General features: G+C 46.9%; 1 protein-coding gene across 4 annotated transcripts in view; it reads right to left on the bottom strand.

The window, feature by feature from the left end:
* The window catches only part of DMXL1 (Dmx like 1), a 2,287,446-nt gene that overhangs the window by 1,394,733 nt on the left and 865,402 nt on the right, over positions 1-27,311 (bottom strand). For all 4 annotated transcript variants that reach the window (XM_078675553.1, XM_078675555.1, XM_078675552.1 and 1 more), the window contains one exon: positions 18,197-18,421. In XM_078675553.1, the coding sequence (XP_078531679.1) occupies positions 18,197-18,421 (225 nt within the window). The remainder of the gene's footprint in view (positions 1-18,196; positions 18,422-27,311) is intronic.

Genomic DNA, 27,311 nt, shown 5'->3' with positions numbered 1-27,311 from the left:
ACCACATATAAGTACCTGGGAGTAATCCTGGACTCTAATAAAACCTCAAGGGCGCAGTTTAAATCTTTGCGAGGGAAGGCTACAATGACTTATATGGCTCTAAAATCATTGAAGGGCAAACTACCTGATCTGACACTTAAACCTCTTCTCGATCTATTGAGTGCCAAATTAAAACCGACTCTCACATACGGGAGTGAATCACACCACGGCAAGGATGCGGCATTACTGGACACACTCATTGCCAATTCATACAGGGCTATTTTCAACCTTCCCAAGTACGTTTCCCCGGCTCAGATTCGATTAGAATTTGGTATCCTGAAACAAACTCTAGAGAGGCGGAGCGTATATGCAACAAATTGGCATAAAATTCGCAACGCAGACGCAGGATCTCTATGTGCAAACTTATGGGAAGAACTACTTCGGCACCGCAACCTCGCGCCGAGAGCCTACCTATATGAATCGCTCAAAGTTCTAGGCCTGACTGAAACATGGGAAACATCAATCGATCTCTTGTCCTTTAAAAAAGTAGCTAAAAAATCAGCTAACATCATCTCAGCGATAGAAGACAAGAAAGACCTAGCAAACCGAGCACATGGGTGGCTAACGGTGGGAGCTTATGAGAAACTGCGGCCACAAGCGTACTTCAGTATTGGCATGAAAATAAATGTTAAAGAAAAATTCCTAAAATTACGACTTGGTGTACTTCCCATACTTCCACATCTTCCACCTTGGGAGAGAAATAATCCTTCACATCAGTGTCGCATGTGCAAAACCGGCAAAGAAGATATAATTCATGTGATTTGCATCTGCCCCAGCATAAAGGACCTGAGGTTCAGTCTTTTACGTCCTTTTTTTAACCTTTATGCCGTCCGGACTTGCAGACAGGCAGCCATATTGTGCTTTTCTACTAGCAACACTAAATTGAACTGTCAAGTGGTGAAGTTCTTTGACCTAATAAGAAAGAGACTAAACCATGCTAGATGAACTTTTTAATTCTATGATGTTAACCATATAACTGGTAATATCACTGTAATTTTATGCACCCTAATTTTTGTTACGTTTAAGCAAGAATAACTATGGACATTTTTCAATTTTGTAAAGATTTTAATTAATCATACACAAATAAATATTTACCTTACCTTACCACTCCCTTAGTGCTTCATCTAATCACTACTAACCTTCTCTAACCCAATGTTTCCCTATCTTCCACCACCCTCAACTCATGAATTCCCACTATATACTCTACACCACCAACCATATGAATCTCTCATATCCCCTTTTGCAGATGAGCAGCGTCGTTTATTCCCAACATGGTTGCATCAAAATGCATTCAGACAATATAGTAAAGGCCTTGTGGCTGATTATACCTCTGTCCAGAAATAAATAAAGAACTTTTAATAAGTAGCTAGGCCTGAACAATAAGATAAGCAGACATATGAAAATGATTAGACGGATTGGGTGGGTTATGGCATAAAAGATCTGGAGGGTGACTGCATCTTAATCTCGTTCAAGGATCCCTGGGTGGTGGAAATGATTAGCAGAAAAGCGAGGTTTGCCAGACAGGGGGATGTTCAGACCCTGAGCCTATCATATTTTTATCCACATAGGCAGAGTAGTACCCTGACGGGATCCAGACATGGCCAACCTAACATCAGGAGCTACCCCATCATGAGGACTCCCCAATCCTCGCACTTCCCATTTCTTTTCAATCAGTTTGGCCCATTATCTGATCTTGAGGCCAACGATTGACTCCAATCTCGGTCCTGCGTAATTGACCCCATAGCCAATTCTGGGTCTCTGTCAGCTAGGCCGAGCAACAAGCCCCCTCAACTTGCAATTGCAGAGGAAGAGCGAATGGGGCCCGCAATAACAGCAAGAACTCCCACATTACCCCCAGGGGAAGTAGAAGTCTCCCTGGAGACAGGGAAATATCAGCCCACTATTGGGTGCACCGAAAAAGGGTTGGTCGTTGAGAACAGTCATGGTACCTTAGTAGTTCTGGACTCTGTGATACCCCCTGTGGCCCATGCCCCAGAACTACTCACCTTTGTGTCCTGGAATGTTGCGGGGGTTAAAAGTCGTATCCACTCTGACGACTGGCTGGAGTTTATGGATAAATATGATATTATCCTACTCCAGGAAACCTGGGCAACCGAACCAATATTTAGGCAGGGATATATAAACTTCTATAAGCCTGCAATTAGAAGTCCCAAAGGGAGAGCTTCAGGGGGCTTACTGATTTGGGTGAAACAATCCCTGGGATTTCATTCCACAGAAATGACAGTACACGACCCTGACCTCCTTATTATTAAGCTGAGTAAGACTGGATGTCGGGATATGATCCTGATCAACATATACGCCCGAGGCATACCAGGAGGTCGTTCCACTCCCCTGCTGGAAACATTGGATTCTATTCTAGTTGATCTAGATAGTGATTATACCACCCTTCTAGCTGGAGACCTAAACTGCACCTTCGAGCCATTGCTTGACTCAGGGGACAGATGGGGCTACGCGGAGGATGCAGTATGGGGTATTCCCGAACTGATGCCCACCAAACCAGTAACTGCAACTGAGGCAGCAGTGAATTGGACGGCTCTATGCCTCAATAGGGGCTTTCGGGCTGTCAATGGCCGTGCAAAATCAGACCAGGAAGCGAATGTTACATTCGATAACGGGTTAAGAAATAGCCGTATCGATTATATCCTGTTAAAACTAGTAGACTGGCCCCTGCTGGTAGATATGGTAGTTCTCCCCCGCCCAGAAAGCGACCATAATCCCCTGTCTCTAAAATTAAAGATACCAGGTTTAGTGAGATCCGAGAACTCTGGTACCACACAGACTGGGGATGCCTTCCTAACCAATGATAGGAAGAGACTAAAATGGTCCAAAATTGTGGAGGATATCACACTAAGGGATAAGATAAATGTAAAGGTCAGCAATACATATAGTGAGATGTTGGCATATGATCATCTGGGGGATAATCCGGAAATGGCCAATAACATTATGAACCTTCACAACAGTTGTTTTGCTGACCTTAAATTTCTGCTCTCAAAACCACGGCCTCAGGCAAACCCTAAAATACCGATCTGTCCCAAGAAATGGTATAACAATAAATGTAGGGAAGCCCATACTCAACTTATTAGGGCTGTTAAGTCCAAAGTTATGATTTCAGTGAAAGAGGCTAGAGTAAACTATAAGAAAACACAGTGGGAAGCTAAGCGGGAGTGGGAGGACAAACATTGGTCGGACTTATTGGAGGCTACCATTTCAAATAACCCTATCAAGTTCTGGGAAATAGTTAAGTGGGGGAAGGATCCGGATGCACGTATCCCTGTAAATCATGTGTCCCCTGTGGAATGGGTAACATTTTATTCGACCCAGTTTTGTGCCGAGAACCCCAACCCCCCCAGCATCCCGGCAATGGTACCACAACCACCCCTGCAAACCGAGATTATTACTTTCTCGGAGAAAGAAGTCGAGCTGGCTATAAGTCTTACCATGCGAGGGAAAGCACCGGGCATGGATCCTATACCAGCTGACCTGTTTAAAACCAAGCCCGAGTTGTGGACGCCATACCTTGCTAAAGTGGCTAATTCCATAGCCGCTGGTGCAAGTATACCCAAATCCTGGAAGGGGGCTGAGATATTACCTATCTACAAAAAGGGCAGTAGGTCAATTCCTGGTAACTATCGCCCGATTAGCCTCATCGACACAACCCAGAAACTCATGGCACGTATGATCCTAGGTAGGGTCCAAGGATGGATCGAACTAGAGGACATACTATCCCCTATGCAGGCGGGCTTCAGATCGGGAACGAGCACCATCGACCAGGTGTTCAGATTTTGTCTGATCTACTGGAAGGTGGTTCAGCTTGGCGGTGGTACCATCTACGCAGCGTTTCTCGATCTGAAGTCCGCGTTCGATCTAGTGCCGAGGGGAAAACTGTGGGGAGTTCTGAGGAGCTTGGGAATGCCCGAGGAGTTATTAGTCTTAATAATCAAATTGCATGAGGACAACTTTGCGAGGGTGAGATGGGGAGGCCAGGGGCAGGTGACGGAACACTTTCCAGTAACCCGAGGTGTCCGCCAGGGGTGTGTTCTTGCACCTACCCTTTTTTTACTATTTATTGACCAAGTGGTCAAATTTTTTAAGGATACCCCAACGGACGCCCCGATGCTAGCAGGACAGCGATTCCCGATGCTCATCTTCGCTGATGACACCCTGCTCCTTTCCCGGACACGCTGCGGCCTACAGCGGGCGTTGGACCGCTTTGAGGAGTTCTGTGCCATCAGCGACCTCAAGGTGAACGTTGGGAAAACCAAGCTTATGGTACTAACAAAGAACCGCCCTGTTCGGTGTACAGTTAATATGGGTGGTGTTAAACTGGACCAAGTGGAGAACATGGTATACTTGGGGGTCACCCTAGACAGCCGCCTGGGATGGAAAGCTCAAGTCGGAGCACAACATCTAAAGCTTGCCCGCCTTACCGGCTGTCTATTAAGTGAACAAAAAAGATCTCTTACTAAGCGGGTTTCCCCGGCACTTAAGATCTATGATGCCAAAATTAACCCAGCTATTTTATATGGTGCAGATCTGTGGGGTTATATGGACCTTACGGGTTTGTTTAAAATACAATGCAAATTTCTGCGTAACTTGGTGGGTTTGCCACCATCGACCCCTTCTATCCCTCTCTGCCTGGACATGGGCTGCCCCCCGATTCATGAGATGGCTAGATTTAGATTGGTTGCCTTCTGGAGGCGTTTGTGGACAACCCCTGAACTTACCCTATTTGCTAATGAGGTAGCTGAAGTTAGGTCACTTGGGGGTTCAGGAAAAATCAAATGGTTTAAAATGGTAAAATCTATCCTGACGGATATGGGGCTAGAGCAGCTTTGGACATTCCCTTCCACTAGCACCTTTCCATCTAAGCTAGCTTTCAAAGAACTGTACTGGGCCACGATTCGTCAGATTAGAGTCAATGCCTCAAGTTCCACCAATCTTACGGGTAGGTTCCTGTCCTTTAAGTTGGACCCATCCCGTGAACTCTATTGGGATCTAATTTCCAAAACACTGGACAGGAAACTCTACCATCAGTTTCGGGTGGGTGCTTTGCCATTGAATGTATTTACGAAAAGTTGGACAATGAGCACTACGGATCATTGTAGATGGTGCCCTGGCCACAAGGAAACAGTAGGTCACTTTTTGTTTGCTTGCCCTAGATATTTGGCACCTAGAGCCAAATGGTTAAAGCCACTGTTCCAGGTCTTGCCCATAAGAAAATCTGAAGAGGCCATTTGTGTATTAACAACTAACACCTCTGAGCTTATTTCAGTGTGCCTGGCTAAATACCTAGGGTGGGCCTGGATAATAAGGTCAAAACCTTAGTATAACCGCAGTATTGATCATGAAAATGCTCCTCCATGATGTATTTCGCACCATGAAAATAGGCTGTCTATCTCTGCTTATGCTATTTAAAACTGCTTGGAATTTAACTGTAAACTCTTAGGTTTTTTATTGTTGTGTTTAATCTTAGTAATCTTTTTTCAGGCTGTCTTCTATGTTATTTAATACTAGTTTTATGAATCTAAAGATTATGTATTTCTAATTAAGCAATGTTTGTTAATATCTGTCTTTTATGATTTTTTATGAATCGAAATAAAGACTTTAAAACCTGATTAGACGCATTGTGGGAGAAAAAGACTTAAAAAGGGCTATTTTTGATAACATCCAATCAGAGCCTTGCCAGTTAATTTTCAGGTAGGAGTAGTTACTAGCATGGCAGGGATGGATAGGGAATAAACCTCAGGAATGTGCCCTCATTTAATCCCGACTTGCGGTTTGCCAAGCTAGATTGGTAATATGGAAGAAGGGAACCCTTCCTTTGTTGAAATCTATAGTTTTTCCATGACCATGGATAGATTGGACTCAGAATAGACCTATCTCATCAATCAGCAGTATTTTTGCAAAACCTAATCCTACTGTCTTCAGATTACCAGCTACCTTTGCTGAAACTTCCCTACTACCAGCAGATTGCCAGCTACTTGGATTCTGCAGGTAACAAGTGACTAAGTTAAGGTAACAGGCATCACAAAGTCCATGTCATAGTAAAAAATGGACCATATTACAGTACGTAAAGAGAACACAGACTCCAAGTCACCCAACTGTAATTTATGTGCAACAGTGTCATCCTTGGGAACCACATCTAAGTCTTAGGCTCCACTCCACTCAGCTTGACATGATCACCGGATCGTCCCAAGAAAAGAATCAACAATTTTCACTCACTGAGACCAGATAGAAAAAAATCTTCAGACTCTAGTTCATGATTCAGCACTGACAGTTACCAATAATGCACCATTAGCAAATGACAACCCCATTGTCTAGCCCTAAACAATCACAGCTGCATCTGTCACCTCTTGCTACATATTAGAATAGAGCATCTGAGAGTCTTGCACCATCTGTTTCACATATGCCTCAATACAGGTTTTTACGACAGGTAGCATTTCAAGGATGAGCTGAGCAGGAAAAAAGGTAGGGCTCAGAACTCAACAATCCCCAGGGCATTTGTGACGTACCATCCTTGCAAAAGAGAACACACATAACTCTTCACTCTAAGGAATCTTCATTTGCTGCTGCTTCGTGACAATAAATTCACTCATCTTTTCAACATGAAGCAGATACACAGATTATTCCAAGTGTTCTGGCCATTCTATCTAAAGCCAAGAAACAATAACTGTTCGCTGCACGTAAAATACCCACAATGAAATTTAGGATGGATCCACAAACAAAGAATACTGAGTATGATCTAGAAGGTGCCCTAAACCAACCACTGTGACATAACTCTAATCGATTACAGTTATTGAACATCATTTCTGATGACAATGGAATCCCAGCCAAACACCTACGACCACTACAGCGCATCCAAAATGCCTCCGCCCGACTGATCATCAATGCCGCAGCCACATCACCCCCCATCTGAGATACCTACACTGGCTCCCTGTCAACAAGAGGATCACCTTCAAACTCCTCACCCACGCACACAAAGCACTCCACAACGCCGGACCACCCTACCTGAACAGCAGACTCAGCTTCCACACCCAGACCCGCCAGCTCCGCTCCACCAGCCTCGCCCTCGCCGCCGTCCCCTGCATCCAACGAACAACCTCAGGTGGCAGATCCTTCTCCTACCTCGCCGCCAAGGCCTGGAACACCCTTCCTACCCACCTACGGCAGACCGAAGACCTACTCGCCTTCAGAAAACTCCTCAAGACCTGGCTCTTCAAGCAGTAGCAAAGCTTCCCCCCCTCCCCCCCCCCCCTCTCAGCGCCTTGAGACCCTCACGGGTAAATAGGGCGCTCTACAAATAGATTGATTGATTGGTTGATTGATTGGGAGGCAGTAGTGAAATTTCTTTTCCATATCGCTGCATAACGCCCTGGTGATGGGCCGGGCACCTCTTTTAAGAACAAACATACACTCTTCTGGTAGGTTGAGGTAACCAAATTCTAAGACCTAGGAAGCCAGATCGCAAGGTTGATTTTCTGACGGCTGGGATGCTGTGGTTTTATGTGAGAAGGTCTGATCTATTGGGGAGTTTTCACGTGGGGCCATAGAGAGTTCTAGCAGCGTGAAATACCATGGCTACTAGAATGAGTGTAAGGGATGTCTGTCTCAATCTCCTCACCATGAATAGTAGGAATGTGAGAGGCAGACTGGGGGTGTGGTAGTATGGTGGCAAAGCTTAGGTATTTTTACGTTTTCGGTGGTGGCGAACAGATCTATTTGTGGTAACCCCCAGCGCTAAACATACTGGAGTAATACCTGGGGAGTGTAGCTCCCATTTGTGTACTTGTAGATGCGTCCTGATGAGCAGGTCCGCTATATCGTGTCTGCCCCTAGAACATGTTGCATGAGTACTTGTATTCTCCAATTAACTGCCCACCACCAGGGCCTTTGGGCTACACTGGACAGCTGAGGTGAATGTGTGCCCCCTTGTTTCTGTAGATAGAACATGGCTGTTGTGCTGTCGGAGCTCTGAGACTGTCTAGTTCTGAATGATGGGGAGAAAAGCGTGTACAGCAAGCTGTATTGACAGCAGCTCCAGGTGATTGATGTGAAAAAGTTGCAGGATAGGGGACCAATGACCCTGAACAGGAAGATGTTTGAGATGAGCTTGCCAACCTGTGAGTGAGGTCCCCATTATGATGGTCTCTTGAGGAAATGGGTTGAGGAAGGGCAGTCCCTGTGACAAATTATTTATGTTCCACCACTTCAAAGAGCAATGCATGAGGCTCAAAACAACGCTAGACCTTGTAGATGACTCTCCACTTGAGACCATTGTGCAGCTAAGCACACTGTAACAGATGCATGTGGATCCTGGCATGAGGAACTATAGCTATGCAAGATGCCATCATGCTTAGGAGGTGCATCACAGCTCTGAATGTTACCTGTCAATCTGGCTGAAAAAGAGGCAAGTTTTAGAAGGCTTGTACTTTGGCTGGACATGGGTAAGATTTTCTCACCCATGCATGCAGGACTGTACCAAGGAAAGGGTGTACCTGAAGAGGTTAAAGGTGGGATTTGGTCAGAATGATGGTAAAACCCAGACTGTACAGGGTGTGAATTGTGGTCTGGGTGTGCTCTAGACAGAGTTGCTCGTGGCACTCTTGCTATGCCAGTCATCTAGGTAAGGGAACATGTGAGTGGTGCTACTCCTTAGATGAGGGGCTACTACTGCCAGACATTTGGTGAAGACGCTTGGTGCAGTGGTAACCCTGAAGGGGAGAACTTTAAATTGACAATGGTGTCCACTTACTACAAACCTCAGATATCCATGATGTGCTGGGTGGATGGATATGTGAAAGTAGGAGTCCTATAGGTCCAGGGCAGTCATGAAGTCACCTTTCCACAAGAGTAGTATAACTTCCTGTAGAGTAACCACATAGAAGTTTTCAAACAGAATGTATTTGTTGAGAGGCCTTAGATTGAGGATGGGCCTGAGGGAGTGGTCTTTCTTTGGGATAAGAAAGTAAAGGGAGTATACACCCTTCCACGGTGGTGGTGCGGAACAGGCTCTATGGCTCCCTTGTCCAGCAGGGTTTGCCCCTCCTCACGAAGGAGGCACAGATGTACTTCAGACAATCTGTGTTGACGATAGGGGATATTTGCTGGAGTTTGCCTGAGCTCTAGACAATTCTGCTCCTGTATAATATCTAGAACCCACCAGCCTATTGTCTTTTGTTTTATTTTTTAAACGTATTTGCCTGCAGTCCGAAGGTGACTGGCTGCTGGTGTGCCGAGCAACACCAGAGATTGTAATCTTGTCTGCATGATAAGCGGGGGTACGGATTGTGATGGCTTTGTAAATGATGCAGCTGTGCTTGAAGATGGTATGGGCTGGCAAGAGGACGATGGAGTAGGGCATTACCACTATCCAGATAACAGAGTACAAGTCACTTTCTGTAAGAAATGGTTTGACTACCTTTGAAGAAGAGGGAGTTGGCACCAGGCCATCTTCGGATTTTTGGCAATGGGTTCCTTGAGGGATTCGTCATTTGGAAAGTGTTGGGCTTCGAAGCAGTCAAGGTTTATGTGACTGAGCCAGGTTTGTACTAGATTTTGTTTGCTGTTGGCAAATAATAGGAATTGGTTCTTGGTTCGATAGAGCTTCAGGTAGGCGCTGGACATCTGGTCTGGGTGATGATCACGCAGTGTTTGAGATGTTGGATGTCTGAATCAGAAGGGACTTTCAAGTAGAGTTGTGTAACCAGCATAGTGGTGAATCTTGATGCTCTTATCTGTGAGTAGAACACCTAGTCGCTCCATGTAAAGACTGAAAATGACAGGAGACAGTTGGAACCCTGGAGGAATCTACATGCTGTTGGGATTTTTATGACTTCGAGATACCCACGAGAACAACAGCCAGAAGAACAGTCCTCAACTCCAGAAGGTTACTGTAATATTTTTTCTTTCAACAACCACCAAAGCTGGTTTATCGACCATCAATATGGGCTCACACGCCCAGCAGAGAAGCACAGCAGATTAGATTATCAATAGCACCATGGTAGGGATTGAATTGGGGTCTGTGATAAAGTCAGCTTGCTGCCTCAACTGCCTAAGACCACTGGTCTTCCAACATTGTTGCAATGGCCTCATCTGCAGACTGGCATTTGGCACCAGAAAGATACGGGAAGCTGCTGAGCCAAAGAGTGACAAGGGCTGGTGGGCATTTTGACTTTAGAAGACTCAGACCACTTCAGACAAACAAGTCCCCAAGTAGAGGAGGCACATTACTGGAGTTGCTGTACACTTGGAGTGATTTACCCTAAGGCCCAAATGGTGAAAGACAAAGTCATGTTAAAGTGATGCTGGGTTTCTTGAGGTGTTCAAGACTATATAAGCCAGACCCCTAGGAAAGGCTACACTTAGATTCACATTTTTCTGAGGTGTGCTGCCACTACTGACATGCACTTCTAAAAGTCCTGATGGGTAGATTTTAGGACTTTGAATTGGTAATGAGCATTGCCCACCAAATATCTCAATAGTCTGCAATGCCTTTGAATGATGGGAATGTGAAAGTATGCATATTGGAGCTCTATGGCACCCATATAATCCCTTAATGGAGTTGGGGGTACATTTGGCCAAGTGGCAACAAGTGAAACTTTAATTTCTTTATGAAATTGTTCATAGTCCTCATATCTACAATACGATGATATTCCTACTTTGGTCCTCTATTCTGAACCAGAAATGAGCAGGAGCAAACTCTCTTCCTTTTCAGGTGCTCGAGGACAGGGTCTATGTCATCTTTGGCAAGGCGGGTGCTAACTTCCAAACAAAGCAAGTCTAAATGATATTGAGATTTCTTCAGTGGAATGTACGGAGGTGGTGACTTGAACCACAAAAAATAGCCAGCTTCTACAACATCCATGGGTCTGTTGTAATTTGTTTTCCATTTTAACGGATAACAGATGATGCTTTCCCCTACCATAGTAGCGGATCAAAGAAGGACAAGAGGGGAGTTTGGATGGATTTCCTGCGGCCACTGATGTTTGCTAGCAACCTCTTCCTGTCTTCGCTTCACGCAGCTGAAATGATTGCTCGTGGTACTGCTGGGGCCACTAAGGTTTTTTAAATGCGCTTATGTTAGACTGTCTGTCGTAATGCTTAAAGGAATCTATTTTTTTTCAACCCATTTAGTGTTTACAACTAGGCTTTCACGCGCTGCATTTATTCACCCGCATTAGCTCTAAACAATGTCATTCCAGAGACAGTAAGGATTAAAATCTTTTGTTGAGTGACCGGCTTTAAACCTGTGAAAGGAAGCCATAGAAATAAGTCAAGAGCCAGATCATGAAAATAGCCATGGGAAGCTAGTTTCACGGCATCAGCAACCACCCTAATCACCTGGTGAGATACCATCATACTTTCCTGCAGTACTTCTAAGAAGACCCGTCTGTTCCCTCTAGGTAACTTGTTCTGTTAATTTTTAAAGAGTCTCCCACAGTGACCTATTGTACCATCCAATAAGAGCAGTGGCAAGAGGAGGAAGAACCGGATTAGGTAGTACTGGTGAAGAAGGTGCTGTGGGCTGCAAAGGCTCAAGTGCAGCTGGCGGAATAATCTATTTTTATGATAGTGGATGAGTTTGTGGAGATGTTGCATATCTGGAGAGAAAAAAAGACAGACAAGGGAACTGCTGGGGCGATTTCCCTGAAAAATGCACTTGAGTAGTCAGTCTGGAGACTGTGGAGTTCTTCTCTTCTTTAATTTGATGACTGGGTCAGCAGAAAGATGTGATACAAGAGGAGTCCCTCAATGTCAAATGTCTACTTGCTGTTGATAGTTTTACGTCCGCAACCTTGTTCTTGATGTCGAACTAGTGGTGACAGAGTCCACCCTCGACGTTGAATGGGCCCACATTCTTCTCCTGATGTGGGATCTCTCCCTGGATCTTCACCACAGCGTTCCTTGGACCTGGTGGAAGTAACAAAGGTAGTAGTAAATCCCTCTGCAGGTCCTTTAGGTCTTCTGGGAACTGCTGTGCAGCTCTTCTTCCTAAAGACCATAAAGTCTTATCTATACTAACCACAGCATCATCTTTAAGAATCTTGGTAGCAAGAGATGCTGGAGGCTGGAGTTTCTTGGAGCCCGAAGATCTCTGGAGAAGAGAGTCAACAAGCCTTAGCAATGGCAAGTCGACATGGTGCACAGGGGTACTGCTCAAGCAGTTCCGATGAGGGATACAGCTTCAAACTTGCTGAGAAGACAGTGCAGGCCTCAAGGGAGTTGAAGAACCACCACCTGTGTTGCTGAGCCTTTCGGAGTCTGTGGGATGTCAGGAGCAGAAGACCGGTCAGCTTAGTAGCGATGCCTGCAGATGTAGAAGAGTGACTCCTTCACTCCATGGGAGAGTCCTTTGGGTGTCTTTCATGCCCACAGGCATGGAGAAGAACCTGTGTGTAGCAAAGGCACAGACGATGCAGTAGACTGGCAGGACGACAATTCCAGGCGCAGCAGGAGTCTTCCATATGTAGTCTTGGTTTCTAAAGGGAAGTCAAATGTGTCCAAGCGGGTTGAAGATGAAGTGGTTTCAGATCTGAATATTGTCCCACGATGAATCTGAAGATCCACCAACAGGTAAGCCCTTAGGTACCCTAGGGAATGGGTTGGGACAATGAAGGGATCCCTTCAAGAGGAGGGACTGGACAGAGGGGAAGATACTCCCATGTCCACTGTTCAGTTTTTGCCAGAGCAGGAGCCAATGGCTCCCTGAACTGGTTACAAAAGGAGTATGCAAGGAGGGCACCAAATGTGCCCTTCAAAGCAGACTGGTGGCGCTCACAAGCACCCCCACCCCAGCCCAATACACTAAGTCCTGTATGGGAGGTGGTTACACTTCCCTGTGACAGGAAATCTGTTGTTCTACCATCCCCTGCTGGAGCCTGGCTCAGCAGCAGGAGGGCAGATTTGTGTATGTGGTTGGCAGCAGCACTACCTTGCAGTTAGACCCTAAAAGGCTGGTACAGGGAATACAGGGGTGCTCCCTAGTGCAGCCCCCCCACACCCCAGTATATGAGATCCTACATCTGACACTGGAATCAGTGTTGGGGTAGGCTTCCAACTTGTTTGATAACAAACATGACCGGTTTTGGTGCATCCAATACATAGTTAGACGTCTTGTAATTGATTTGATGTCCACTATAGGTATAAAATGTCTGACTATACTTATAAAGCAGGGAGAATCATCTCCTAGGTTTGTAGGGAGCGTCGTGCTCATGCACGGCACCCTCACACTTATTACCAAGCACCCTGCCTTCCAGATTAAACGGCCTACCTTAGGGGTGCCTTATAGGTGAAGTGCAGTGACCTCAGATGTAATGAAACATATATCTGTTGTGAGTGGTGCTACCAACAGCTCAAACAGGCTGCAATGGCAAGCCTGTAGTCACAGTCTTCGTAATCTCTCATGGTGGCATAATACATGCTGCAGCCCATGGGAGACCCCGGTGTACATATGCCCTGGGTACCCAAGTACCATATACTAGGGACTTAGAAGGGTACACCAGTAGCTAATTAGACAGGTGTCAAAGTACATACCAAAGTCTAATTTAGGTAGAGAGCACAGTGACTGGGTTCCTGATTAGCAGGATCCCAGCCAGACTAGTCAGAAAAAAGGATGCAGAAAAAAGGATGACATCAGCAAAAAGTGGGGATGACCATGCAAGAAGATCCTACTTTCCTACACTTACTCACAAGGTTAAATATGAAGAACACAGGTAGAAGGGGAAACAGTGGCCACTCAAATGCTTTGGGGGTTCAGTATCCCATACTGTTTGACCAAGATGACAGTGCCATGAAGCCTGCTTGCTGTAGGCACCCTTTCCAAATGATGTGTAACTTAACATGAATAAAGCTTATTAAGCGTGCATGGCCCGGCTGTATACACAGGGAATTAGCTACAAGATTCTTTAAAGGATGTCTGGTCTGTCCTTGATAGCTACTTGAAGCTAATGTTTAACTTGGAAATGGAGCTCTGAATGCCCTTTCCGCAGCTTAAGGGCCCTTTTTTATGCATGCTCCTGAAAAGCACACATCTTCGAAAATTCACTAATGCACATTAGAACTCCCTGTAGTATCTAAAAATGGTTCTCACTTTTTTAATATGGAGGGAAATGAGTCCCTAGATTTAAATCAATGTAGCTATAAAAGACTCTTGGACATTTGGAGTCTTGATCTTTTAACACATGGTTTTCTCCCAAGTTTTTTTTTTCTTTACCAGGTGATGTAAGAGTCTCTCTGATTAGATTATGTTCAAAGCCATTCCATACCACTCTGTGCAATACCTTGTATATTGCATACTTGCTTATATACTGAACAGTCACTTGACCACAGTTGTTTGCCCCAAATGTTAATTTTTTTCTGAACTCCTCTATCAGTTTCCACTCTGAGCTTGTTGCCAGGGGATTAGCTTGCTCAGTAAAATTGGTGGGGTGTGAGCTTCAGATTTTCCAACTATCAGACTGGCATATCTTGTTAAAAATACATTATATATGGGGGCGTGGCTAAACTACGAATGGAGTAGGATGCCAGTCTCTGCGCCTCCGCGGCCTAATCCTAAGCATCGGCGCTTCCTTGGCACCCACCCAAACCCAAGATCACTCTCTTACCGAGCAGTGCCGGGTGCTTTCGAGAGCGCTGGAACGACCTGCCGGCGGGTATAGAGGTTCCGTCTGCGAACTCGCTAAGGTGCCTGGAGCCGCCATCTTGTCTTTTTGGCCCAGTGACGGGGCGCTGGTGCCACCTCCCCCTGACCGTGGAGATTAAGGCCAGCCTCAACGTACTCAATATTCACCAATGAATAGGCGGCTGCCCTGGGCTCAGGCCGTGCACATCGCATTTCCTGCCCCAGTGACAACTGGTGGGCTCGACAGGGCCTTCCCAGGGTGGGCCTCCTGTTGAGACTGGTGCGACCTGCCCCTGGATTTCATCACCGTCGGAGCCTGAAACGGACACTCGTCTTGACAGGGGACTGTGGCTGAGGTCCCCCTAGCTGCCCGCTGCATGAATCGAGGCTGGAGGGTGTGGCCTCTGAGGCAGCCTGGAGGGAAGAGACAGCTCTGGTCTCCCACAACTCCTGACCTACTGCCTTGAGCCCTGGTCTAGCCATCGCCACCTAGCGGATAGCGATGTCACTTTCGCCTGGGTGAGCCTGATAGTCTGCAGCGGTGGAGGAGGTAAGGGGTTCGACTGCTTACGCCTCTCACTTTCCTCCTCTGCCATAGCGTGGACTCCTCACTTTCCAGAGAGCTTCAACAGCTGTTTGAGCGGCGGGGGCCTTGTGTGCAAGATGATTTCATCCGAGTGGGGCTCCCTTCCCCCCCTCCGCCTGAACCTGCGAGGTGCTCACTGGTTTGCTCGCTGTACCCTCTGAAATTAGCAAGGGTATATATACACACTTCTGGAGATAGATAAGTCAAATCTCCACCATACTAGCTGAGAACCCTCTGGCCCAGCCACAAATGGCCTGTTACTCCCTCCTGTGAGACATTAACATTGCCTTAACCCCACAAGCCATCACTATTGCGTCCAGAGTGCTGGACCCCTTTTCTACTGATACAACCATGCCACGGGCTAAAGATTCCCTCCCCACCCTGGCTAAAGATAATCCAGTGACCTCTCTCTGGATGAAACCCAGCACTGCGCTGACACCGGTTCCTGAACCCCCCGAAACTATGGCTGAGGAGACTTCCATGGTGGTTCCAGTCACGCAGGCTTTTATGACCACTTTTCTGCAAGAAATGAAAAGTGAAATTGGCTCCATCAAAACAGAATTCAAGACCTGCCTCAGAGACATTCAATGAGACGTCATGGAGATTGGGGGGGGGGAGCGTAGATGACCTTGAACGCACAATGGATGCACGTTCAGAAGACCACAAGAACTTATGGCACAGAATGGCAGCATTTGAAGACCAGCATATCGACCTTCAATTAAAGCAGGATGGCTTGGAGAACAGGAGCCTAAGTGGCCCAAAGGCGCGCCGGTACGGTCAGGTCACCCAAATCTGAGGCACATGGCACTATAACATTCTTTAAACTGGGCAGGGGTTCACTCAGGCTTCAGGAAAAGCAGGGCAACGCTGAGCCGTCCCAGGTGCAGGTTCAGAAGAACGAGGCCCAGAACGCTGAGGCTCCTCTGCCACGTCGACAGAAGGATGGGGAGAAGTCTAGGCATGCTTCAACTTCTTGGGTTTCTTATACCTCTGACCTGACCTACCTGACAACTTTGAGTGGGAGGACGAGGAGTTGGGACCCCTAGTGATGCCAGAACATTCTTCTCGACTGGGAACGAACCTCGTAGGAGTCTAGCAATGCAGTGCCAGGTGCAAGGCCGCAAGTAGCTTTCGGGACCGCTCCCTGAAAGATTTAGGAGCAATGGCCTGGCAATCAAAGCACGACTGAGTCATGGTCACGCTCCAGGTACCATAGTCAAACCAGGTGTAGATCTGTCGCAGACATGGTACGGTGACAGGTGCCACATGGTTTGACTCTAGAAGCCTGCCTAGACATGATGAAAAAGTCTGCACATCAAAAAGGGGTGTACAAAACCTGTCAAAAAGTGACATAGGGTAGCTCTCTTCACAGATCTGCGCTGGCTGGCATGGAATGGAAAGATCTGACATCAGCGCGCCGAGGTGGCGCCTACATAGGTGACATGGATGTCACTTCTGGCACGGACGCCGCCGACAATGTCAGGTGGAGCCAACCGCCGCCACCTACTGGCGCGTACGGGTATTGCTTCGAAATTCAAAGGTAAGGAATCTGCAGCTAGATGGCTCTATCAGATGAAGGAAGTTAATTAGTGTACACAGGCACACATTTGATGCATTTACTTTATTAAACTACTATTTTTCTGAGTTTGTGTTTCCATCATTGCGGCCATGTTACATAGTAGTAAAGATTTATGCACACAAGAATCCATGTCTTTAACAAATATAATCTCCTTTTAATGAGTAGGATATTATTGTCAAAAGAGTCACAGTTATAGGTACTAATGTGAATCTATGGTGCAGTGCTTAGTACAAATAGCAGGTGGTAAATAGAATGTCGCTCTGCTCTTATTCACCAATGTAACTTTGGATCTGGAATAAAGGCAGCCACCAGCATGCAATACTTGTAGTCATAAGTACTCCATATTCACAGTAATACATTGTTATTAAAAATCAAACAGGCTTTGACAAACAAAACAAATCTTGACCTTTAATGATTGTTCATATTGATATAGGTTCTCCTGTAAATTTCCTATTCTAAAATGGCCACATGTGCACACTTGGTGGTCATCTTATTCCATTTTTTTTAACTTTATAAAATCATTTCAAGATGGATGCTCATGCATGGGCAGCATGGTTAAGCAGTTAATCTTGTAAAAAAAAAAAAAGCACTGCAAAATGGCCGCTGTGGGGGCCATGCTTCAAGACACAAAGTACCTATTTTGGCATTTTTAACTTCCAATCCCAATATGGTCGACAGCCATAGAAGAGTGATTTACAAATTAGAAGTAAAGCTTGCTGGAAATACAGCACCTTCAAAAAAAATCCCTAAAAGAGAGCAGTGGGAGGACAGAAACCAGCCATCAGAGAAATAGTATAGGCTAAACTCCAGGTGAAGGACAGACACAAGATGGACAAGTTGGGATAAGAAAAGCCATTGAATAAGTAGCAAGTAAATGAAAGTGATAATAAAGTAAAAGAAGGGCAAGGAATGGGCAGGCCCTCCCTGTACGTTCCTAAGTTGCCCACAGTAGGTCTTTCACAACTAGACAGCTTGCGCAGTCTGGTAGACTCAACCTAAAAAGAAAAAAGGGAAAATATAAAACTAAACCATTCAATATAAATCAGCCCGGGGTTTATAGATTCTCCAGCACACCGCACATAAGATACCTCCATAAGGGTACAACTATTGGCAAACTGCTTACCAGGCAGGCCTTTTCTACTTAAAAGTTTTGAGTCCAGCTTTCCTAAAGGGTCAGTGTTTGACAAACGTATTTACATATACAAGGCCTTTTCATAAGCCCTGATGTATTAAAAAAATTAAAGGCTATACATCTCACTGGAGGTGGAGAAAAATTAAGTAATCTGGAGTAGGAGTCAAACTGGATAGTGTTTAAATTAAACATTCCTTTCTGATTACATAGGTTACAAACCTGCTGATGGTTTAACACTGATTATCTCCACTCCATCGGGCAACTTTAGCTCCTGACTGTAGACGCTTTCAGAAGAGAGTTCCATTTTGCTTGTGCTTTGAAGATTTGCTCTACAGGTTTGGTATCGCTGAGTAAGAGGAGATTGGAGCTTCTCCCCAGGAGAGGAGCAAAAGGAATCATCATCTTGTAACACTGTTTCCGAAATATTTGTGTCTGATCCACAATCTGGAAAAGTCAACCAGTTAAGTAATTGAAAGCGTGAATTTTACAAGAAAACAAGATATAAAAAGTCATAAGCTATCTGGCAAAAAAGTCTCAAAACATTTGCAACTTCGCACATGACAGAAACTGTAGCTTTTTAAAAGTTGTCCATCCCACCAATACATCAATCTTCCACTTTAAACCGTTTCTGTATATTCTGTATTTTTACAACATGTTACATTATCCCAAACCGTTTCTGCGAAGTCATCATGCTGTTAATATATTTAATCCTTTCATACCAGTTCTCCCAAAAACACTAACATTTTGTATTTGTGCATTCTATATGGTGGTAAATGTTAAGCCTTGTTATCCCTTGTATTGAGGTTGAAGCCGGAAGATCTGCCACTGTTTAGGAATTGTTTATTGTATATGATAAACAATGTAAGTGCACTAAGCCGGATAATTGAACTAGTTCTAGTCCAATATTCAGTGTTCATAAACATTTTGGGAGCATGCATGATACCCAGAAGCAAGCCATACAATAAATAATCATAACGCCTAAATATTGCTATTAAGTGCAGTGGTCGATTGCACTACTTATGAGAGGAAAAGTGAGAAAGCCACCGACAAGTTGGCATAAGCAATGCCGTTTTTTTAATTTTACGGTTTGAAATTGTAATTAAGATCAATAAATGTTAGGAACAATATACGATAATGAGGCTTTGTCAAAAGTGGAGTAATGAATGATTCTGAAATGTATTAGGTAGTAGTTTAATGTTTCAGATTACGGGGATGAGAATTATAGTAAGATTTGTGGTGTAATTCTGTTTATTGTGCGTTATAAATCGATGATCTAATACACTAAAAAGCTAAACAATGGACACTTATACTTCCCCAAAGTGTAAATGTCTGCAAAATCATGCCACACCATTTCTATATCATTCCTATATTGTCAATATTCCTCCAAATCTGGGTGAAACATTCCAACAAAACTTTCACTCATTAACGCTTCTTTATTTGACCAGTTGCCTTAAATTGCCATTTGATACTGCTGAGTCAAGTTAAGATCAGTAAATATAATAAGTCATATATCACTCCGAAGTTTGGCATCTGTGTGGGAACCATACCTACTCCTGAAATACTGACATAGTTTGAGAGCAGGTTTTATATTCAAGTATACCTATTGGTGCAATCTCGGTATAAGAACATGCATCTGTTACTCTACGCCTGAAATTGCGATCCCCATCAACTCCATCTGGTGGAAATAGGGGACTAGACTTCTCATTAAAAAATATCACACCCAGTATACTATGGTTTATTTTTTTTCATAATCTCAAACCAAATATCTTTCTTGAGTCTATATGAGAGGCAGTCAAAGTTGTGAATGGGCAAGATGATACCTTTGCACATAGCCAGATAGAAAGATGCCTTGCCCAAAAAGCTGCACCTAGAGGTTAGGTAAAACAAATAAGGTGATCCACAAACAAAACAGGTTAACTGAATCAGTGCTGATGGGCAAAGTTAATAGGGGCCTGCTGCATATGAATGTTTCTATTACTCCAAAGGTAGTAGAATACATTGCTTAAGGACTCACAAAACAGAATCTCTAAGAATAGAATTTTTAGGTACTTGGCCCAGGGAAAGTCTTGTGATTTCTATTCAATCAATCAATCAAGCAATCATTTGTATGGCACATTAATCACCTGTGTGGGTCTCAAGGCGCTGAGGAGGGGGGGGGGGGCGGGGGGTAGTGCAGCTACTGCTCTTACAGCCAGGTCTTGAGACGTCTCCTGAAGGTCAGCAGGTCCTGGGTCTCTCGCAGATGGGTGGGGAGGGTGTTCCATGTCTTGGTGGAGAGGTAGGAAAAAGATCTGCTGCAGCTGGTCATTTTGTGTATGTGTGGGATGGCGGCGAGGGCAAGGCCGGCAGAGTGAAGCTGGCGATTCGGGGTGTAGAAGGTGAGATGTCTGTTGAGGTATGCTGGTCCGGAATTGTGGAGTGTTTTATGAGCGTGGGTGAGGAGCTTGAAGATGATCCTCTCATTGACTGGGAGCCAGTGCGGGTCTTTCAGGTAGGCAGAGATGTGGGTGCGGCGGGGGATGTAGAGGATGAGGTTTGCGGAGGCGTTCTGTATGCGTTGGAAGTCTATCCTGGAGTTTGGTCGTGGTCCCTGCATATAGGGTGTTGCCGTAGTCCAGTCTGCTGCTGAGGAGGGCTTGGGTGACCATACTTCTGGTACCAGTGGGGATCCATCTGTAGATCTAGCGAAGCATGCGGAGGGTGTTGAAGCAGGAGGACGGGATGGCGTTGACTTGCTGAGTCATTGAGAGCGATGAGTCCAGGATGAACCCCAGGTTGCATGCATGGTTGGTGGGTGTCGGTGCGGCTCCCAGAGCGGCTGGTCACCAAGAGGAGTCCCTGGCGGAGAGGGTGGAGTCGAGGATGAGGACCTCTGTCTTGTCTGAGTTAAGTTTCAGGTGACTGTCATTCATCCAGTCGGCGACGGCCTTCAATCCTTCGTGGAGGTTGGTTTTGGTGGTGGCGGGGTCCTTGGTGAGTGAGTTATCAGCTGGGTGTCATCGGAGTAAGAGATGATGATGAGGTTGTGCAAGCGGACGATGTTGGCGAGCGGAGCCATGTAGAAAAGGGTAGGGCTGAGGGATGATCCTTGTGGCACACCGCAGATGATCTTGGTGGCTTTAGAACGGAATGGGAGGAGGCAGACCCTCTGGGTTCTGTTGGTGAGGTAGGAGGTGATCCAGTCCAGGGCTTTGTCGCTGATTCCAGCATCATAGAGGTGTGTGCGTAGGGTGTGGTGGCAGACGGTATCAAAGGCGGCCAAGAGGTCCAGGAGGATGAGGGACGCTGTTTCGCCGTTGTCCAGCAGTGTCCTGATGTCATCGGTGGCAGTGATAAGGGTGGTTTCTGTGCTATGATTGCTGCTGAATCCTGATTGTGACGGGTCCAGAATGTTGTTCTCCTCAAGGAAGTGGGTCAGTTGCCTGTTGACTATCTTTTCGATGCCTTTCGCCAGGAACGGGAGCAGGGAGATGGGCCGGAAGTTATTGATGTCCTTTGGGTCCGCTGTGGGTTTCTTGAGTAGTGCGCTGATCTCGGAGTGCTTCCAGCTTTCCGGGAAGGTGGCGGTCTTCAAGGAGCGGTTGATGATCTTCCAGATTTGGGGTGCGATGATGCGGTTTGCTTTGTTGAAGATGTGGTGAGGACAGGGGTCGGGTGGTGAGCCGGAGTGGATGATGTTCATGGTTTTGATGGTGTTGTCATCGTTGATGTGGGGCCAGGAGACCAGGAGGTTGGTGAGGCTGGGGGTTGGTGAGTCTGCGGTGTTGGCGGCTGTCGGAAGGGTCTGGGTGTTGAAGCAGTTTTGGAGGTCCCCGATCTTGAGGTGAAAGAAGGTGGCTAGGGAGTCACATAGGTCTTGCATCGGCGGGATGTCAATGGAGCTGGAGCTGGGGTTGGAGAGTTACTTCCCTATGTTGAAGAGCTCTTTGCTGTTGTGTGCGTTGTCGATGCATTCCTTGAAGGAGGTCCTTTTGGTGGCTCGAATGAGTTGGTGGTGCTTGCGGCTGGCATTCGAGGGCTGCATGGTTGTCCAGTGTATGTTCGAGGCGCCACTTTTTTTCGAGTCTTCGGCAAGTCCACTTGTACTTCTGGAGGTCGGTGGTGAACCAGCTGGCCTTTGTTTGTGCGTCTGTTTGAGGGTTTTTTGATCGGGGTGAGAGTGTTAGCGCAGTCGTCGATACATTGCCTGAGGTTGCAGGCAGCTGTGTTGGTGTCAGTAGGTGGGTCTCAGGCGAGGGCGGTGATGAGCTGGTCTTCGGTGATCTTGTTCCAGCTGAGCTGGGGGATCCGTTGGGAGTGGTGCATGGTGGGTTTCTCGAAGGTGAAGTGGACACAGTGGTGTTCGGTCCAGTGGAGTTCGGCGGTGTGGCGGAAGGTGAGTGGTTGCTAGCGGAAAGGATGGGGTCGAGCATGTGTCCGGCGGATTGGGTGGGGGCCATGACGAGCTGTTTGAGTCTGAGGTTGGCGAGGTTATCGAGCAGAGCGATGGAGTTGCTGTCGTCGGCTTTATCGAGGTGAAAATTCAGGTCTCCAAGGAGGATGTAGTCTGTAGATGTAACGGCGTGCGCGCTGACGATGTTGGAGATGGCGATGATGAACTGTGGCCGGGGCCTCGGGGGTCTGTAAACAAGTGTTCCTCTGAGGGTGGTGTTGGGGTCGATGTGGATCTGGAAGTGCAGGTGTTTGGCGGTGCTGGAGGTGTTTGCTGTGCTGGTCGAGTTTCTGAGGGTATTCCTGTAGACAATTGCGGCACCTAATCCTGGTACGTTGGTGGGTCCCTTCTGGTGATCTTGTAGCCACCTGGGATGGCTATGGCAATGTTGGGTGCCGAGGAGGAGTTCATCCAGGTCTCTGTTAGGAAGGTGACGTCCGGGGAGGCTAACATGCAGCTCCCCATGTGGAAAAGCAATTTCGTTTGGATTTTGAAAGAGAGAGCAGGTTTCTCTGCTCTCCTTTTCAAAATCCAAACCAAGTTTGCTATGGGAGGGTGGGAGCCACGAGACTCCCACCCTCTCATACCAAACAGCAGTGTCCCGGAAGTGGGCACCCCGGGATACTGCAGGAGCCGGCCTGGGGGATGGCGGTCCCCAGGGCCCTCTACGGCTCCAGGAGGGGGGGGCAAAGTACCGGGGGGTGGTGGTCCCCGGGGCTTGGGGGGGGCATTGAGCTCCCCACCCACATATTTTGATGGGGGAACTTGGAGCCCCTCCAACCATTTATTTTCAAAGGGGTGGAGGTCCCCGGGGCTTGGGGGTGCCGTTGAGCCCCCCGACCCATGTATTTTGCTGGGGGGGCCTCAGAACACCCCCAACCATTTATTTTGTAGCCCCGGGGGGTGGAAGTCCCCGGGGCTGGGGGGCAATTTTTATATTTTTGCCCCAGGGATTTGCCCCACCCCCGGGGGCTAATTATTAAAGATGCTCCATTTTATTTTTATTTTTTTTATGGCAGGATCCACGCACCCTGCACGCACCATGCCTCATGACGAGCTCAGCTAGTCATGAGCATGGTAAAGGTTATATGTTTTGTTCACTTGTTCCACTGACTTCTTCAGCCTCACATATACCGAGGCACAAAATAGCTGCCAACACTTCCTGGTTTCTAATGTTGACAACCACAAAACAGCAGCCCTCATCCTCCTAGACCTCTCCGCGGCCTTCGACACTGTCTGCCACCGTACTCTAGTGCAGCGCCTCAGCAACATCGGAATCCAGGCGAAGGCACTGGAGTGGATTATCTCCTTCCTCGCCGGAAGGACACAGAGTCCGCCTCCCCCGTTCAGATCTGAAGCCACCGAAGTCATCTGCGGCGTTCCTCAGGGCTCCTCGCTCAGTCCAACCCTCTTCAACGTCTACATGAGCCCCCTCGCAGACATCGCACGCCAGCACAACCTCAACATCATCTCCTACGCCGACGACACCCAGCTGATCCTCTCCCTCACCAACGACCTCGCCACCGCAAGAGCCAACCTTCACGAAGGGATGCAAGAGGTAGCCGAATGGATGAAGAACAGCCGCCTGAAACTGAACTCGGACAAGACGGAAGTCCTCATCCTGGGATCCTCACCCTCCGCCTGGGACGACTCCTGGTGGCCCCCCGCCCTAGGCAGCGCACCCAAACCAACAGACCACGCACGCAACCTGGGCTTCATCCTGGACTCCTCCCTCTCCATGACCAGACAAGTCAACGCCGTCTCCTCGTCGTGCTACAACATCCTGCGCATGCTACGTAAGATCTTCCGGTGGATCCCCACCGAGACCAGGAAGACGGTCACCCAGGCCCTCGTCACCAGCCGTCTGGACTACGGCAACTCCCTCTACGCCGGAACCACCGCCAAACTCCAGAAGAGACTCCAGCGGATCCAGAACGCCTCAGCACGACTCATCCTGGACATCCCCCGTCGCAGCCACATCTCCGGACACCTGAGAGACCTGCACTGGCTCCCGGTCAACAAGAGGATCACCTTCAGTCTCCTCACCCACGCACACAAAGCCCTACACAACCAAGGCCCGGGATACCTCAACAGCCGCCTCAACTTCTACGCCCCCAAACGCCAGCTTCGATAGACCAGCCACGCCCTCGCCGCTGTCCCCCGCATCCGGAGAGCCACCACAGGGGCTCCTACCTCGCCACCAAGACATGGAACTCCCTCCCGACCCACCTCCGCCTGACCCAGGACCACCTTGCCTTCAGGAAGCAACTCAAGACCTGGCTGTTTGAGCAGTAGCGGACCCCCCTCCCCATGCGCCTTGAGACCCTCTGGGTGAGTAGTGCGCTATATAAATGCTTGATTGATTGATTGACCACTTGACAGCCAATTAGCATTCAGCGTGTAATCGAGATGGTGCGCTTAGGGTGCGCTCAGGATGCGCGGATCTACCGCCGCCATAGATATACATGTACTTTTAATTGTCATTTTCTCAGGAACTACTGAACAGATTTACACCATTTAAGCAAAAGGCACGAGTCTTAAATAAGGACTACCTCTTTTCCAAATTTGGTGTCATTCCGTCCAGCAGTTCAGGCTGTAGCCGTGATGAATGGTTCCTATGGAAAAGTGCAAGGGGAAAACACGTTTTGGGACCCTCTTTTTTCTCGGCCCCCGCTTCACGAATCACCCAGAGACTTTCAGGATAGGAGCGGACCGGAGCTGGCCATTAATTTTGAAAATGTTGTCAAGATTGGCCAACCGACGCCAAAGTTATTCGAAATAGAATGTTGCGGATTTCCTATGGGAAATAGGTCCTTACTATAACTACCTACTGGTGACCGCCAGTAGGATATATATATATAGAGATATAAATATATATACATCTGCACTTACCTTGTGGCTTTTTCCAGTGCGCCAACCCTATATATATATATATATATATATATATATATATATATATTCACTCCAAATCACCTCTCATTATAAGAAATGAACCAGGACACTCAGCTTGCTTGCAATCCATTTATTTCTGCAGGTGAAAAATCACGACGCATTTCACCATTACGGCTTGTTCACGCTCGCCTGACCAACACAAGCGGCCATTTTTAAATCCCCAAAACACACCCTCTGTGATAAGTCATGTGACAAACAGTGTAAGCACGGAGGACACATTACTCTAGGCAGATACTCCATCAACAATGAGCAATATATATCTGAGCAGTGTATACATTTGTACACGTCACCTGCGCCGCATATAGTTATACCTTACGGCGCCCATTTTGCCGATATTTTTCATATATTACAATTAATAATTGCATAATTGTACATTTCGCCAAAAGGGATTTTAATATCCCAAAGACCCTTCAAGTCATTACACACAGATCAATAAAGTAATAATCAATAGCAAATTCATACAAAGATTATAATTATTCTGGTAACAGCACTCATTACAAGATATTGCGGTCACGTGCACCGTAATTGTGAAAGCTCAGTTGCCATTGGCTCGAACTGTCCCTCGATATAGAATGTGCAAAACGATTGGTTAGAACCACTACACACCCATATAATGCCCCAGTGGGCCCAATCAGCTGCTAGTGCATATACAAGTATCTCCGATATTGCTGTCACACCCAAGTGGGCATTAAAGTACGAATGGCATGGTTGTGTAACAATTATATATCATAAGGCCCAGATGTACATTGGGCATGTTCCAACACCACAATCCATATTCACACAGTTCCTAGTTTGAATGGCCATTGTCCAATCCTGTGTTCTTGTCACACAAGTAGTCACTGCCCCAGTGGGCATCATGTTCCAGGAAACTCAAACGAGTCTGTGCCATCAAGGTAATCTCATACGTGCTACCTCATAGTCCTCCAGTGCCATCTAAAAAGGTTAAAATACATAAAATCAAAACAGACGGCTGACAATATGTCCTAATTGCTGCAGCATTCTATACATTTATCATTCATGAAGGTGTACAAATGCAACAAATGGTACGTGGGAAGCACGAAACATGAGGCCAAGAAAAGAGTGCTAGAACATCTGCGGGCTATCCGCTCCCACAATAAGCAATATCCTGTGGCCAGACAATTTTTTGATAATCACATGCAGGACGAAACCTTGATGCGCATGGTGGTAATAGACTGTGTAGATCTGGGTGTCAGAGGTGGGAATTATGAGTTATCACTAAGAAAACTGGAATCCAAGTATATCATCGATTTTCAATGCCTGCCCCAGATGGGGTTAAATATGAGTGAAGAATTGTCTGTACACCTTCCTAGCTGCACCCGCCTGAGAAGAGTGAACGGCGCTTTGATGGGAAAGAGCGTCGCAGAAGCACTGCATTTCGCCGAGCACCGCCATGCAGCGAGATGTAACGAGCCCAGAAACGGCGAGCATCCAGCTTGTGGGGAGATGACCATATACCTCTCCCTTGTTCCATTACCATCACGCTGCCTGGCTGGCGAGGGGTCTCCAGGACAGGGCCGTTTTCACGACTAAGGAAAACTTTGAACTTGCACACCATATGTGAGTAGGCATCACTTGCAGGACTACAAGTACCACAAGACACGGCGCCCATCCAGGGACGTGCAATGAACATAAAAGAAGGGTACTTCCTGCTACTACCCTGCAAATTAATTCGTCTTCCTCTGAAGAAGAAGGCCGCCGCCTTCGAAACGCGTCAGGATACTCGACGAAGCAGGACAATTATCAATTACCTTGCTCCCGGTTTTCCAGCTATTTAGCGACCTGTCGTGAATAAAAGCCTTGCCTGGTGCCCCGTGAGTGTGGTTGGTGTTTTTACACTTGAGCTGTCACATATTGGAAGGCCCTATCACCTTCCTAGCTGCACCCGCCTGAGAAGAGTGAACGGCGCTTTGATGGGAAAGAGCGTCGCAG

Source organism: Lissotriton helveticus, chromosome 2_1 (assembly GCF_964261635.1).
Source record: "Lissotriton helveticus chromosome 2_1, aLisHel1.1, whole genome shotgun sequence".
NCBI lineage: Eukaryota > Metazoa > Chordata > Amphibia > Caudata > Salamandridae > Lissotriton > Lissotriton helveticus.
Note: the sequence above shows the minus strand (reverse complement) of the source record. Positions and strands in the feature narration are given on the sequence as shown.